The sequence below is a fragment of the Salvia hispanica genome, chromosome 6, assembly GCF_029641045.1.
Source record: "Salvia hispanica isolate PSC_SH4W2 chromosome 6, Shi_PSC_v1, whole genome shotgun sequence".
NCBI lineage: Eukaryota > Viridiplantae > Streptophyta > Magnoliopsida > Lamiales > Lamiaceae > Salvia > Salvia hispanica.
In genome coordinates, this window is record NC_142697.1 from 42,042,305 (window position 1) to 42,058,773 (window position 16,469).

The 16,469-nt window shown below is 32.6% G+C and overlaps 1 protein-coding gene across 1 annotated transcript; it reads right to left on the minus strand.

The window, feature by feature from the left end:
- Positions 1 to 3,276: 3,276 nt before the first annotated feature.
- Positions 3,277 to 5,333, minus strand: LOC125198591 (Glutaredoxin family protein). The gene has a single exon (XM_048096910.2). It carries the CDS (start codon positions 4,821 to 4,823, stop codon positions 3,558 to 3,560), a length of 1,266 nt encoding a protein of 421 aa, XP_047952867.1. The 5' UTR covers positions 4,824 to 5,333; the 3' UTR covers positions 3,277 to 3,557.
- Between the last annotated feature and the right edge of the window lie 11,136 nt (positions 5,334 to 16,469).

Consider the following 16,469-nt stretch of genomic DNA (forward strand, 5'->3'; position numbering starts at 1 on the left):
TTTTTTATTTATGTAGTAGGGCTGGATTCAGAAATAAAGGCCACATGAATATGATAAGATTCGTATACATCAGTATTTCTTTTAACAGTTGTAACTGATCAGCCATTCATTTTTTTGGGGAGAGGTATTTTTGTTTGAGAAGTTCATCTTTGTTTGTTGATTATAAACTGTCCAAAATTACTATATTTTCTTTGGGATAATTAAGGGTAATTGCGAGATGTCAATGACACCTTCAACTAATTTGAAAATATATTTATAAGTATAACACTGAATTTTGTGCCCAATTATATTAACCCAGGTTTCGGTTGTCACTTACGTCATCAGCAAATTTGATAAAATACACGTCAGCGTTACATTGAAACTACTTCAGCAAAACTCAGGTATGTTTTTCATGCAAATTTCTTCATATGAATATAAGTATGTAATTAGGATTTCTTTAGAATTATCTTTAATTTTGTATATAGTTTGTGAAAAAAAATTAAATCGACAGAGTTACACTCATCAATCATCATTGTGTCCCATTGAAAATGAAACATTTTCCTCTTTAGAATGTTCCATTAAAAATGAAATGTTTGCTAAAATGGAAACAACAACATCTCTACCTTTTCATCTTTCTTAATTTATTTTCTCTTCATTAACACATAAAACACAATGTACAAAATCTCGTGCCAAAAAATTAAATGTTTCATATTTATTATTAGGACAAATGGCGAATACAAAATTTTTAGGTTCTGAGATATCGGAGGAGAGAAAAAGTGAATGATAGTTGCTATTCAAAACCAAAGGCATCATTGGAAATTCAAAATCTATTTCAACATAGAATTGAATTTACTTCGGCATGACACAAATTGAAGGAATCATGACATATTTTCGAGTCCTAAGATGTTATAATTGGTTGTTAAGTGGCGTTAATCACAACGGTCTAACTAGCATGTTTTTAGAGCCCAAATATGTATTCATTCAATAAGATAGATGTATCAATCGTATAATCTTCATCATCCAATGACTGAAAATGATTCCTATGATAAAGAAGGGTTCTCGTGGATGTAGCATTATAGTAGCACATAAATATCTAGATATGAAAGTACTTAAAACAGGAAAAATTCAAGATATATATGGAGCAAAATGCTCAAAGTGCTACTATTATTTAGACTGGTCCAGATTATTTAAGAATGGTTAACATCGATGACCCCATTCTGATTCATTTGTACTAATATTACTGAAAGATGCTATATATATGCAGCTCCCTTTGAAAGCAACTTTCAAAAATACATATATCTATTTTATTGGTTTACAAGTAAATCAAATAAAAAATACTATTTGAATTCCTCTGTTTTAAGACCTCTATTATTTTAGGGGTCTCCAAAGATTTCTCTTTTTGATATCAAAAAAATATTGTCTTTTCTTAAAAAGCAATCATGCTAGAGTAAAGCTACAAAATATTGCAAATATGTGATCAGAAATTATTTTATTAAAAACCATATCTCAATCTATTTCTCTTTTCACATAAAACTTGATCTACATTCTCCTTGAGGCACAGGAAAATGCTAGCTACTATTACAAAAAAAATGGAACATTATGGTAAATAATAATCTCCTATTATTTCAAATTTTCAACCATGTGTTGCATCACCATCAATCAATTCGGTAGCTCTAATCTCACTTGTCAAAACACATTTGTCATCTTATTAGTATGATTTATCTATCTATTTGTTTTTTTAAAATCTTTTTTGACAAGATATATCCCTAAATTTCAATGTATATGATTGCCTTTACCTTATTGTTGAAACTTAATTCACTTTTGAGGAGCGCCATCTGCTGTAACATTCAGCTTCGATGCACCCTTAATTGTTTATAAATAAAAAAGTCACTCCACATATTAAAAGGCAATAATTTCATTTAAATGCAAACAATTTGAGTTAAACTGATTGTCACTTTCTTATACCCTCTGCACATGTTGAATTAATGATAATATATGTGTTTATATATATTGTTTGGCGGTCAATTTAATTGCAACACCTAAATAAATTACAATGCAAGTTTTCAACTGTTATTCACCTTTTCATTCTAATATTATAATTTCTAGATGTAAAAACCATACACATTGCAGCTAGTACATGTACATCAGCACTACCGTTATCGTGCCAACTTTGGATGTATAATCTTGCACCAACAAAAAAATATAGGAAAATACAGATCTCAACTTTTAGTGTATAAATCGTACTCCAATTTCAATTTGTTGCGTTTCAAATTAATACTAAAAACAGAGAAAACTCTGAGAAGATGACATCATAAAAATATATCTTGCAAATAAAGTAAAATATATATCTTGAATGATAATCCCTTGAGAAGGCCTTGATATCTGAGGTCGTGGATGGGTTTAGTGTTTCTTTTCGAGCATTTGGTTAAGGTCGCGGATGTCTGATGGGTCTGCGGTGATGGGCTTGGTGAGGTTATCTCAATATCGGTCGAGCCAGCTATGATCGAACATGTATCATCAGATAGAATATCGGGACTTATGCTAAAATTTTTCAGATTATAGTAATACGTAGTACTTTTTTATGACTTTGATCTATTAGACAGAAAGACAATCATCTTACTATACAAAGTTCGCGGACTAAAAAAGGGTTCCAACTTCGTGGTTTAAGGCGAACTGGGAACCAATACTAGTAGTAGTAATTTTTACTCATAAAAAGGGAAAGTGGAATAGGTTAAGTTCCAGATAAACCGGATTGACTGCGCTGACCACAATCTTTCACCTAATATGTACGACTAGTCTCACTCCCACCACCCTGTTTAATTTCTTGAAAACTCAGTCGCAGATATTATAACAATAGTATTAATTAATCTACGAGTATTAATTAAATAAATTAAAGAAGTCGGCCACCACTAAAACCTCACGAGAATGATTGTTGCCGTCCAACAACTGCAGAACTCAGATATCAACACATTCTTCTATTTCAACAACCATATTAACTCAAAATAAAATAAAATAAATCAAACAACCAGTTTTTCTTGCTTTCCAATTTAAATAAAACAAAAATAAATAAATCAAACAACCAGGTTTTCATGCTTTCCAACTTAGCCTTTCTTCCACTTTGGCAGCCTGCATACAACTTTCTTGAAACCTTTCCTGGTCTAATTTATCATAGCAAACAATAAATAAACAAAAAGTTTGCTTTTACATTTCATTTTAGTTAAAAGGTATATTAAATTAGGACTTGGACTAATAAGGTCTTATTTGACCATAATATAGGAGATTGAAAAGCAGAACACAGAACGAGAAGACATTGCTCAGATTAACATTAATTTGAAGAAAACAAACAAATACTACTAGTAGAGTATTAGTAATGTATTAAGAATCAATACACTAATCTACAGTATTTACAGCAATCAAACATCTATGTTGATGTAAATTAAGTAGAAAATGTATCACACTCATGCTTGAACACAACAAACAGCATCAACTGAAGAAATGCAATATTTTCTTCACTTTAATGTAAATTAAACTCCCAAAAATTGTATATGAACCAAAAATCAAGATGGTTTGATTTTTCTTCAATCGCAACAAATCGGGCATCGTATAAGCCCGTTTTCGTTGCAATCGGGGCATCTCTTGAACCCGCATTCCTCATTGTCATCGTCGTCGCCGTCATCGTTGTCGTTGCCATCATTTCCATCTTCGTCTTCGTCTTTGTTTTCGGAATCCGCATCATAGTATATTTTACAACTCCCCGAACACGTCTCGCACGGGACGAACCTGACGTCACCGCACGCCTCACACCCGGCCGCGAGCCCTCCTTCATCGGCCGGCTCGCAATTCTCCACCAGCTTCCCCAGCATCCCCTCCTCGTTGAGGCGGCGAATCTCGTCGGCCCCGCCGACGAGCTTTCCGTTGAGGAAGACGCTGGGGAGGCCAATGCCGCCGGCCTCGGCCGCCAGCAGCGCCGTCTTGAGCTCCTCCTTGAAGCCGGAGTGCATCGACACGTCCCTCTCGTCGACCTTCGCCCCCAGTCCCTTCAGCATCACTCTCACGTGGCAGCAATCCTCGTACGTCTTCCTCACGCCGCGCAAGCTCGTGAAATACACGATCAATTTGTCCTTTTCCTTCTTCTCCTTTTCGCTCTGTTTTTCGTCTTCTCCGATTGGCCGGAGGTGGAACGGATTCGCCGGCGGGAGATCCTCCAGCGCCCTCCGCAGCGTGGCGATCACGCCGGTGTCGAATTCGGAGGCGATTGAGGTGTCGTTGGAGCTGATTTCGGTGTCACCGTCGCTGCTGCTGCTCCCGCCGCTGATTTCCTTGACGCGCGGCGTCGGCTGATCGTCGGCGCCGGAGCCGACGTGGAAGGAGAAGCTGCGGAAGTGGGCGGGGCGGAGGGGGCTGGAGTCCTCGAGGCCCTCCATCATCTCCCAAGCGTCGATCGTCTCCGGTTCACCCGGCGGAGTAATGACCGGAGTCATGGGGGGCAATTTGGGGATTTTGGAGTCGATCATGTGGGACCATGTCTTCGCCTCAATCATCCCCATCGCGAATTCCTCCTTCACCGATGGAATTACCTCTTTCTCCTTCTCTTTCTCAATCTCTGCATCTTCAATTGACGGTTTCTGATTCCGATCGTCGGTGGATTTGTCGGCGGCGAGGGTTTGGATGAGGGGATCGAGCTTGAGGGATCCCAATGTGGAGGAAGTGAGGGCGACGAGATGGTAGCTGTCCCCTGTCTTCTGCGGCGGGTGGTGCACGTGCATCGAGTAGCTCCGCCGCACCGGAGAGTAGGGGCGCTGGCAGCTCCGGCAGACTTTCGGCTTCGACGTGGCGCAGCCCATTGCTCAATCAAAGGCGGAAGCACACACAGAATATTCGTATTTATATTTATAGGCAATGAAATTCTCGAGAAATATTTAACTTTATGAAAAGGCGTTCATGTGAAAGGATTGGATGAGCTGTATGTAAATGATGGATTTGTTAGAAATACTTAAACAATTGGGAAAAATCGAGGAAACTAAAGGAATTGGATTAGAATAAAGGAATGTGGAAATTATTTTCAAGAAAACATCAATTTGAGGCCATGATTAACAAGGCGACAAGAGTTCTGAAACAAAAGACAATAGAATGCAAGAATTGGGAATTTGTAATGGAATTCAGATTTAGAAGAAATTCAGAAGAAATACAAGAAAACCCTTTTCCCAGTCAAAACCACTACACAAGGAAGGGAAGACTGCTTCTTTTCTTGCTTACCACTCTCTCTAGAAAGACTGAAGAGAAATTCAGTCTGAGATGGATTGGGATTTTAGTCTTTTACCGAGTGGTGCACAACAATTGGAAGAAAATCAATTTTAAAAATGAGAAGGGAGTGTCTCCTTTTTAAATATTTATATTTTGTTAATATTAATTGTAAAAAAATTGTGGCAAAAAGAGAGTGGATGACGGGAAATGCGGGAGTTATTGCTTGAATGGCTCCATCGATTAATAATAGTGGAAGCCCACAAAAATTGAATTAGTATTATTATTAGACGGCTGAATTAGTATATTCTTTAAATTAATTATATTTTGAATTAAATTATCATCTCCACTAAGATACAGGGGAATTTTGAACTGAAATTGGGGTGGTGGTGGAATATATTTCGGGAATCGATTGTTAGGATTAAGAAATGCAACATTCACTAATTTGTTATAGCATTTCCTTTTTGGTGTATTTTATTATCATGGTTGTTGATAGGGCAGAGCTAGTCATACTCATACCTAATGTGTCCATACATGTAGGATATATTTGTAATTTAAAAATTTAATGGATCTAGTAATTAAGATGTACCCTTAGCCGAGATTTAGGAATAGATTGGCAAAATTGAAAAGTCAAATTTCAAATTTTAAATTTAAAGTTCGATTTCTTTCTAAAGAAACAAAATACTTAATTGCACATAAATTAATTTAACTAATTCAGTTAATTTGAGGCCCTCGTTTTCAGATACGTTACACTTAATTTAAACCTTTTTAATTAATAAAAGAGTTCCATATGTTTCCATTGTAACAAAATATTTCCCATAAATTAATTGAACTGATTAAGTTAATCTGGCCCCCTCATTTTCAGATATGTTCAAGTTGAATTTGAACTTTGTAACTAATAAAAGAGTGATGTTAATTAAACCAGAATAATGTAGTGAGCCACGAATATTAATAAACAAGCAAAAGTCCATGTATTTGTCGATGTAGTAAATCATTTAACTATAATTTATTAATAGTCATTTTAATCCAAAATTGATGGGGTAATATGTAAAAGTATTTGAATGGTAGGAGTATCAATTAAGAGTTTTTATTTTTTTAGTTTATTTATGTGATTGTCCATCATAATGTGGTTGCGTGATTTTATTGTTAATAAAATTCCAACTAAATTTTTTTTAATCTTACACACGGCTAAATTACTAATTACTACACGTTGCTTGAAATGTGAAAGCAAAACAGTTAGTACAAATTTCTTCTATTGGAATATAGTATATATTTCCTTTTTGACTCATCAAAAGAGATTTTCCTAATGCAATTCCGTGTTACAAAAGTCAGATTATTTTCGTCCAGCGTGACGTGACAACAATGTCCATGATACTAAGTCCAAATTAGAAAATGAACTTAGGAAAGCATCAAATAGCAAAAACAAACAATGACAAATCAACTTGAAAAACAATTAAAAGAGACGAATAAAGAATTGGAAGTATCATTGTATGCCACTTGATTTGAGACAAACGGTAAGTGGGTCGAAACATAATTTGTAGTGCTATTTAGGCCCACAAAATGATATTTACGCTTCTTTTTTATTATTGACGTTGAGTGTTTAGTTGGTGCACTAGTATGTATTATGCCACTATATAATAATCTAGTTAAAAAAATGAAATGTTTTATATGTACAAACTTACTAATTCTTGTGGAGTATGCCGTTTTATGGAGTATTACAAAATTCAACTTTCTTGTTTTGAATATAATTAGTACTCCATATAATTGTATATTAGATCTGTGAATCAAGATATATTGTTAATTAGATTTGTGAATCAAGGTTTGATTCTTTCATAAAACAAAAGAATCGGAAAATGTGACATATCCATATCTTATACTACTAATTTTGATAGTACTACTAATTATTTGATTTGACCGCTGTTGGATTTTACAAGATATAAAATTATACTATTAAAGATCAAATTATGAGTAATATTATATAGTATAGTCGATTTTTTTAGCTAAACCATAAAGTCGCATTATACTTTATATTTTCAATTAAGAAAAAGGCTTCGGCAATATTAATACATAAGTATTACTTGATGGCCTCTAATTTCAAAATGTATGTCATAATTTGTAATGAGAGGCAAGCGTTTGTAGCTATCTTATGATCATATCAGTTTATTATTTAGCATTACGTGGCACATATAAAACTATTATTATTATCATTAGTACTGATTTCCAAATCCAACAATAATGGAGTAGTATTTTTAAAATCGCAAGGTGATGATCTAATCGAGTAATTTGCTTTAAACAAATATAAAACACTTAAATTTATCTTCATAAACACTCAACAACTTAATGTTTGTTGTATTATTTTTGCTTCAAGCATAATCGTAGATTTATAAACTAAAGGTAGTAAATAAATAATAAGTCATGAAGATTGATCCACCTCTGTAATGAACTTTTTATAATAAAAACTAATAAATCTTTTCAATTTTGTCATTAGGTCCAAAATTATATGGTAAAAATCAAATCATCTCTTTGTTATATAAATTCGTTATATTCATATTATAGAAAATGCAACCTTACTATTCTCAATATATATATGCCCTATATATGTATGTTTAATGATTGTGGATGCCTTTTTTACATTCCTTTTTTGCTGGAAACTTTGTGTGAATTATATTCCTATATATTCTACGAAGAACCTTTTTTTTTGCTAGGTCATGTCTGGAGAAATTTCATGGTTCCTATATTTTTATCTTTTTTATAATAACCTCAATCCCAATTTTTGTTTTGTAGAGTTAAAATCAGCAATAATATTGAGGTAGCATCCACAAAATTAGAGAATTTTATAGATCAATTTCAATCATAGGTATGGTACGGATAAATATTGACAGCGTGGACATACGCGTGGACAAATAGCGCATCGGGATTGGTGCTTTCTCCCTCGATTCTATCCTTTTCCCCTACACGATTATTTTCATTCACGTGATTGTCACGTTGCTCTAAGTCGAAGCTAAAATCGATGACCAGCTTCCATTAGCATTTTATGGAGTAAATATTGAGATTGAACTTGCTGAGCTCAAAAAATTAAAACAAAAATAAAATTCTATTTTAAAATTAATCGGTGTTGCAAGAGTTTGAATTTTTCCTTATTAGGTTGGCATAAGGTATTTAACTTTTGGTCGTTGTTTGATTAAATAATTGTTCCCAACCTAATTTGTGATACGTTGAATCTAGATTTTATCGTATTTGGGCTTTGGATTAATATTATAGGGTTACGAAATACTCCCTCTATCCCATGTTACTTGCACTTTTTTATTTCGATTAATCATAAATTATTTATAATTATTATATTAAATTAAGTTAAGAGCTCCTTTATTTAAATGATCTGCACATGTGTAGAACAGCACCACTCAAATGGAAACGTCACGACCTTATTTATGCATATTTTCCCCGAATGCTAGAGATTATTTTGGTTTTTGTATGAAATGAAAAATAGCTATAATTCGACTCCTAGCATGAAATCATTTGGATATACTGTATGGATGAATTTTGGATATACTGTATGGATGAATTTTATATTAAGGTCGGGCATTGTTACTTACATTGTCGCAATAAAATACCACTCCATCTCCATTTGTCCAAAAAAATAGAATTTTTTTTTTCTTTTGGTCCATTCCATGAAAATAAAAAGTTTATAGTTTATAAAAATTCTTTCTTTCTAAAAAGTAAGACCTATTTTTCATCAACACACTTTTTTTTCTATACCTTCTATTTAACTAATTTTACATTAAAATCTGTGTAGTTTCAAATGTTTCTATTTTTAGAGTATAGGTAGAGTATTAAAATTTGGATAAAGTGATTTAATTTTATAGCTTCCTTATAATATTGAGTACATTGTGAATGGTATTTATCGGAAAAGAACAATAACAGAGAATATTATTTCTCTTTAAATCCGGATTACTAGAAATAACAAAATATTTAGAATCTTATTAATATTATTCTTTTGATTATAGATATTTAATTGAGCTTTGAGAGGAACAATCTTGAAGGAAGCATATGGGTAACATAAAGAATTCGAAAAATTGAAGCTTTGCCGCTGGCACACCACATCAATGTCGTCCTTTTCTTGGCTATGAAAACTTATGTTGGTAAACATATTTGATTTTGCTCACCTATAAATCAATATATAGTTCATTAAATATATACTCCTAATAATCGCACATATATGAAAACAACGCTCTCACTACCGTTGGTGCGACTCTACTTTCAGTCAACCAAACTAAAAAAACTAAATCCTAAGACTGACTCAAGTAATGAAATCTCGTAATCATAGGAGTATTTAAAAAAATATATATTTTATTTTGTTTCACAAAAACATACGTAGTATGATTTTAAACTTTGGGAGAGGATAAGTATTAACTTCACTTTCTCTTGTGTACTAATTTCTGCTTCTTGGCTATTGTTGCTATATAGTCAACTCGGATTTAGGTCGATGTTGTCTTACTGTAGTATTGTCTATTTCTTGTCTTTTGTTAATTTATTGTAGAGTGAACTATTTAATTGGGTCCTAGACTTGTATGCTCTCACTTTTGCGGTGTCTAAATAAAATTAATATTACCAGCGGTACCCAGACTTGTAGTCATGCACGTTTGAAGGTTTTTTATATTTTTCGTCACTTTTTCTGGACATTATAACCCCCCAATGGGTGAAGGGCTAATTCGTCCACACAATATCTTTCTCTGTCTACGGCTGCCACAGCTGCCAGCCTTTTCATCTACATTTTGATTTGAGTGGATTTTTGGACAAAGTTTGAAATGATTTAATATTAGTTCATGTACAAAGAGTAAGCAGATGGAAGAAGAACCTAATTCGCCGGAAGAGATGGAAGAACCTAATCCACCGTCGGACTCCATTTCCACAAAATTTGGGCACCTATCTTTGTGATTTTAATTTCTTGGGTATGCAAAATGATGTTCTCTTTTGTTAGGTTTCAGTGCTCATTCTGTGTGTTGTTGAGATTAGAGGTGACAAACTAAACTTATCCATAACATTCACACAATAGTCAACAATGCAAGATACTAAAATTTATATGATTACATTAAAACACAACATACTGATTACTTTGATAAAGTAATCAGAAAGGCAAAAAGTGCAAAAAGAAAACCACCAAAAGCAAGTAAAACAATCAATCTGTTGTTGCTTCTACCTCTACCTTCTTCACTGAAATTTCCATTGCTTTGAACTTTTCCTTCGGTTGGACAGTCTCTCAAACACTCTGCCGGACCTTCGGTTGGGCAGTCTCTCAAACACTCCACCAGAAGAAATTGCACCCACCAATTTTTCCTTTCTTCTCACACACAAAGTACAACATCTCGTACGATGCTCGCCTCGAATCGGCAACTATTTTCAAACAAGCTCTTTCCCAACACCAACACTTCTCATACTGGAATCTTAGCCACCTACACCCATTTCCTTGTTCCGAACCATTAGTAGACAATGTCGACATTTCTATGGTGGCGGTCGTACAACTACAAAATATACAAACCCAAGATGCAAATAAAAGAACAAAAGAGGAAGGAAGAGATGAAGAAGAGATGCACAAAAAAAATTCAAATGTGGACGAATGATGTAGCGTACAAGTCTAGTTCCCAATCTTGGGAAGAAGAAAAGTAAGAAGATGAATGATGTCTGCGCAGGCTGGCAGCAGTAGACAGAGAAAGATTCTGTGTGGACGAATTAGCCCTTCACCCATTCGGGGGTTATAATGTCCAGAAAAAGTGACGAAAAGTGTAAAAAACCTTCAAACGTGCATAATTACAAGTCCGGGTACTACTGGTAATATTAATTTTGTTTAGGTACTGCAAAAGTGAGAGCATACAAGTCTAGGCCTCAATTAGGCAGTTCACTCTTTATTGTAAAAGTATTTATGTCTTGTCGTTGTCCTTAGTATCTGTCGCGTAATTTTGCATATTGGATAACTGGATCCAAAGGTATGGTCCAATTAATTATGGCTAGTAATCTTGCATATTGTTCATTGCCCTATATAGGGGGGGTGATGGCAATGGCCCATAAGAAAAATTTTAATCAAAAGTTAAAAAAAAAGGAGTAGTATTTTATTCTTAACACCATTTTCATTGGATTTTTTATTTTATTCTACTTTTACCCTAGCACAATGATTGTGTACCTCCCTTTCCCTTTTTCACTTCCATTTAACTTTCCATTTCCAGTCTTATTATCTCATTAAAAAACATCTTCATTGTTAATGTCCAATTAAAATTAAGGGCTACAAATAAAAGTATTATAAAAAAGAATACAAGATTAAAGTATAATAGACAATATATAGTGTTCTCAACTTAAGACTAACATTTTTCATTGCACCCTCAGTTTCAGCTAATATAATTTTGAAAATTGCATCTTTAATTTTGTGTTCTTATACAAAGATAAATATATAACCAGTTTGTTGTAATACCCTTTTAGTTCAATGTTTAAAAAAAGATTAAATTTATTGAAATGCGAACTAATCATCATTCATAGGGTTAACATCGCAGCTGGATATTTATGTGTGTCAATATTATGGCCAATTGATTAGTTGTTACGAATCATCAAAAATCAGCTCAATCCATTTATTGTCCCAATTAAACAAAACCAAACACGTTGCATATTTCTCAAACTTATTTATGTTTTTTGGCTGACGTGGAAGTAGGTTGGTTATCAATTATTTTCACATAACAAATAACCAAATTTGGGAATGAGAAGTAAGTCTCCAAATTTTGAAAAACTACACCAATTTATTTCTTTTATTAGTCAAACAAAACTCAACGCTCTCCATAAGTGCTTCAACAACTCACTTTATCTTCTGAATAAATCAATTCCTAACAAGATTTTATCAAAAAGTTTCAAGTTCAAGATGCTCAAGTTTCGAACCAACGATTTCAAATTGCTTATATGAGATTGTCACTCCACCAACTATAAAACCGGACAACCAATGAGGCTCATTTGAAGCCCAAAATTGTATAGAACTAATCTCATTTTGATAGATAATTACATTGAATAATGAAGATTGTAGATTGTAGGCTCAATCTTTAGGATTTGATCCAATCATGTATTATTAGGCCTTAGCCCAACAAAATAAATGGGCCTTATTGTGAAATTTTGTCCATGTCATTTTTCATGGCAATGGTTTTGGATTAGCTATTGATTCCATTTCAAGTAGGCCTTTTTATTTTTATTTTATTATGAGTTGGCATTTGGTTTAGGTCCTAATTAATTGCCTAATGTTAGGCTTAATACATATTAGCTGTTAAATTAATAAGACAAAAGAGCTTCAACTTGTATAAGCTACTTTTGTTGATTCTATTTGGTTTAGGCCCCATTAGCGTAATGTTAGGCTTACAAAAAATATTATCTGCATCTTGTAAAAGTAATTAATACGTGTCCCTCTAGAGGAAAATTTCAGGGTTTATGACTTTTTCTAATTTGTTTTAATCTATAGACAACTCGACCTTTAAATCTCGAAATATTTTTTTGCTTATAGAAGATGTTTTCATTGTTTGGATATCTCCGAAAGGATCGATTTAAATATCATTAAAATATTAGTAGTGTAATTGTAAGTGAATCAAGATCGACAAAAATACGTTTGTTGTTTTTTAGGTATCGATCATTTTTACTATTCCATTTATTATTGAGAATTAATACAAAACATTTAATATATGGCTATTTTCGTTTAACTATTCCCCTAAGTAAATAATGTAAAAGAGGAGTTGATAAATAAATTATTACTTGAAATTTTCTTCAATAATTTTTATTTTTTTCTGTTATAGGAAACTGGTATTGTTGGTGTGCATAGAAAATTCTTCATAATTAACGTTTTTTAGTAAATGTCAATTTTATTGTCTATTATATTTCAATACAAACCAATTATGTGGAGTAGTATTAAGCAAATATTGGGAAATGGCAATAAATACGTTTAAATGTCGGTGATGCCGGTTCACCCTTCATTTTTACAGTGTATCATTAGTACATTAATCCTCTATTTAAAGGCGGCTATCCTATCCTAGTCTCCTAGGTACATATATAAAATGAATATGTGAAATGAACTTGGAACTAATTAATCAAGTTTTTTAAGGAAATTAAGTATTGATATAGTATTTATTATTGATGGGTGAGTAGTAGCTAGTTGAGGTTAAGATGGAATAATCCAAGAAATGATATTTTAAATTTTTAGATTAGTGATGAACTAAAATTTGCCGTTAATATAGAGAAGGAACGTGATTGGTTGAAAGAAAAACGATGGAAGATTTTAATAGGGAAGAGCACATGGGAATGTGGGAGAGGAAATAATAAAAAAGAAAAAGAAAAATGAAGATAGGAGAGCATGGATTCCCACAACACAAAACATTCCAACTAAGGTGCCCATGTGAATTTAGCTTATTTTTAGGTCACAACCAGGTGGAACTCACCCATACCTCTCTCACCCCACATATAGTTAAATTACATATATCAAAATCATGAATACATGGATAATCATGCTTAATTTTTCATTATGTTTGAAAAAAATCTCAGCCCAAAAATGCTTTTTTGCTTTTGTGGTTTCCGACGATTAGATATTCAGATGTATTAATATACGCTTTGAAATTTCATCTAATTTAATGGGGGTGGACTAAACTCGAAATAATGGATGTCGTACAACGCTTATGGAGATGTAGGGAATTTATGAACCTTGGGGAGTTAATAAGTGGAGCGTCGACGACCGGACAAAACATGGAGCGAAGATTCCAAATGATATACCGTTTATAATAAATGATAGAGTATTGACGTACCATTAGTGGAATTTGGAATTTGGTAAAAAAAAAATTGAAGGATTTACAGGAAATAAGTTAAAATAAGTAATACTATTCCGTACGAATGATATGAAAATAAAGTGGGAGAAGAAGTGCATTCATAAGAGAGGATGAGATAATTAAGAAAATAAAAAGTAGTAAAAAAAGGAAAGAGTACCAATTGGTAATGGCTATGAGATAAGACTTTGTTTCACTAAATTTACTTTTTACATTTCTTTTATACAGTATTAATTAATTAAAAATCAAATAAAAATCTGCCTATTCGCATGCATAGCGAGTGGGCAAAATGCGATGTTGTGATTGGTGGATGTACACAACAATACTTTCTTATGACAATTCTAAATAATCCAACTATCAATTATGCATATTCATTTTTTACAGAGTTATAAGAAATGATATACGTGGAAACAAAATGTGATCCCTACTCAATGAATGTATGCTGATCGAAAAAAAATAAGAAAAATGAGTGAGAAGAAGAAAATCAAACAAAATAAATAAAGAAATAAACATATCTTATAGAAAAAAGATGAAGAAGATGAGGAATTACTTGTAACTGCATCCATCACATTCGAGATTCTTTACCCATTTTTTGGTGTTAAATTTTACTTTTCTATTTTTTTAATAAAATTTAAGTGTTTTGTATTTGAGTTAGTGTTTTACATTTTCTTTAATATTTTAAAACATATTGGCATGAAATATATGGTAATGCTTTCCAAATATAATTAACAAGAATAGAAAAAAGATCGGTATAAAGCAGGAAAAACTTCAGTATACTATCACGCTATGCGTCCGTCCAATCACAATTTTAGAAATACAACAAAAAGGAAGAGACTCTGAATATTGTGATTGACTGACACACCACGTGTCAATATGTCTGGATCACTGAATATTTATTCGTCTAAAGCAAGCTATAAGGAAACAGGCATTAGGTTGATTGTCGTCTCCATGTTAGAAAACGAGACTACTACATACTTTCATCATTTCATGCATTCGTTGAACCTAAACATTTCATTTAATTACACCAAACTTCATAAACTATAGTGCTTAAGATATTAACAAACATATGAGAGTGACATTTGTGGTTACTATTGAGTGAGTGCAGATTCATTTCCACGTTTGGGAGCTCTAGGTTTCACCCAACTTTCATAGGCTTGTTTGATTTGGGGAGCCTCTTTTTTGTTGCCATTCAAAATTCTTGCATTTCTCTATCATCATTCAAAATCCTTTGCCTAACACCATTTCCATCTTCATCATTTTTGTTAGAAAAATTGATTGATGTGTTGAAATAGAATGTGTGAGTTTAGGGAAATAGAGAGACTGTGTCATTCTTCTTTGTAACTAAATTTCCTTGCATTAATTGATATGTTGTGCAATATAAAACCACACCATATTTGCTAATATTCCATTGAATTTAGCAATAGGGTATTGATGTGTTTTACACTTTTACGTATTGGTATTTAGTACTATATAATTAAATAAGTAGTTAATTATTCTTGTCGTGTAACTTTTTTTTTGGGTGATAAATTGTAATTTTACATATATACAGAGATGATTATTTTGCAATTTATTTGACTTAGCTCGTATCTCTTAGTGCATGTTATCGATATAACACATAATTGTTATAAAAACAAACCACGATATCAACATAGTATTAAAATTAAGTAATAGTGAGCTTTATAGGTATCATTTGTGGACATTCCTTTGTATTTCTCCAATCATTTCACGTTCCATGCTAATAAAAAATGCTCAAGCTGCAATAATTCCGATAAAAATAACAAAAACTATTTTGAGTCCACGATGATGTTGAAAGGTGCTTCAAAATTGATATAAGTGATTTTTATTTTATTTTGTAATTCCTTATTCGATGACTATACAACTTCTTTCTGTCCGTTTCCATTCCAACAAAGTGGAGTAATCACGAATTTCATACTCTCCATTAAAAAAAAATCAAAATTTCGTATATTAGTATAATCTTTTTTGAGAAAAAAAAGACATATATATAGGCACTACATATATATGCAAAGGAAATGTCCAAATTAACAGTCCTCCATAGTCACATTCCATATTTCAAATTTAATGATAAAATAAGAATCCATTAATATAATTACCTAACAATATCAGCTGGATATGAACAATTTAAATCGGTGTAATAAATTGAATAATCTCAAATTGTATGTAACTAATGCAAATGCCAAATGCTATGCATGTGATTCACTTTCATTATATCAAAATCTAAACACAATTATGCTCTTCCAAACCTACTGTTTATCCATAACACTTTTTTCACCTCCCATATTTTAATCCCACCCTATTATTGCATTAATCATATGATCATAAGTTAGATGTCAGAATCCCTAATTTTTTACTATGATAAAAAAAAGATGTAGTGAGCAATAAATAACACTTGATGTTCTCTCT

Excerpts from the sequence above, each read along its gene's own strand:
- LOC125198591 (XM_048096910.2), bottom strand. The coding sequence starts at position 4,823 with ATGGGCTGCGCCACGTCGAAGCCGAAAGTCTGCCGGAGCTGCCAGCGC.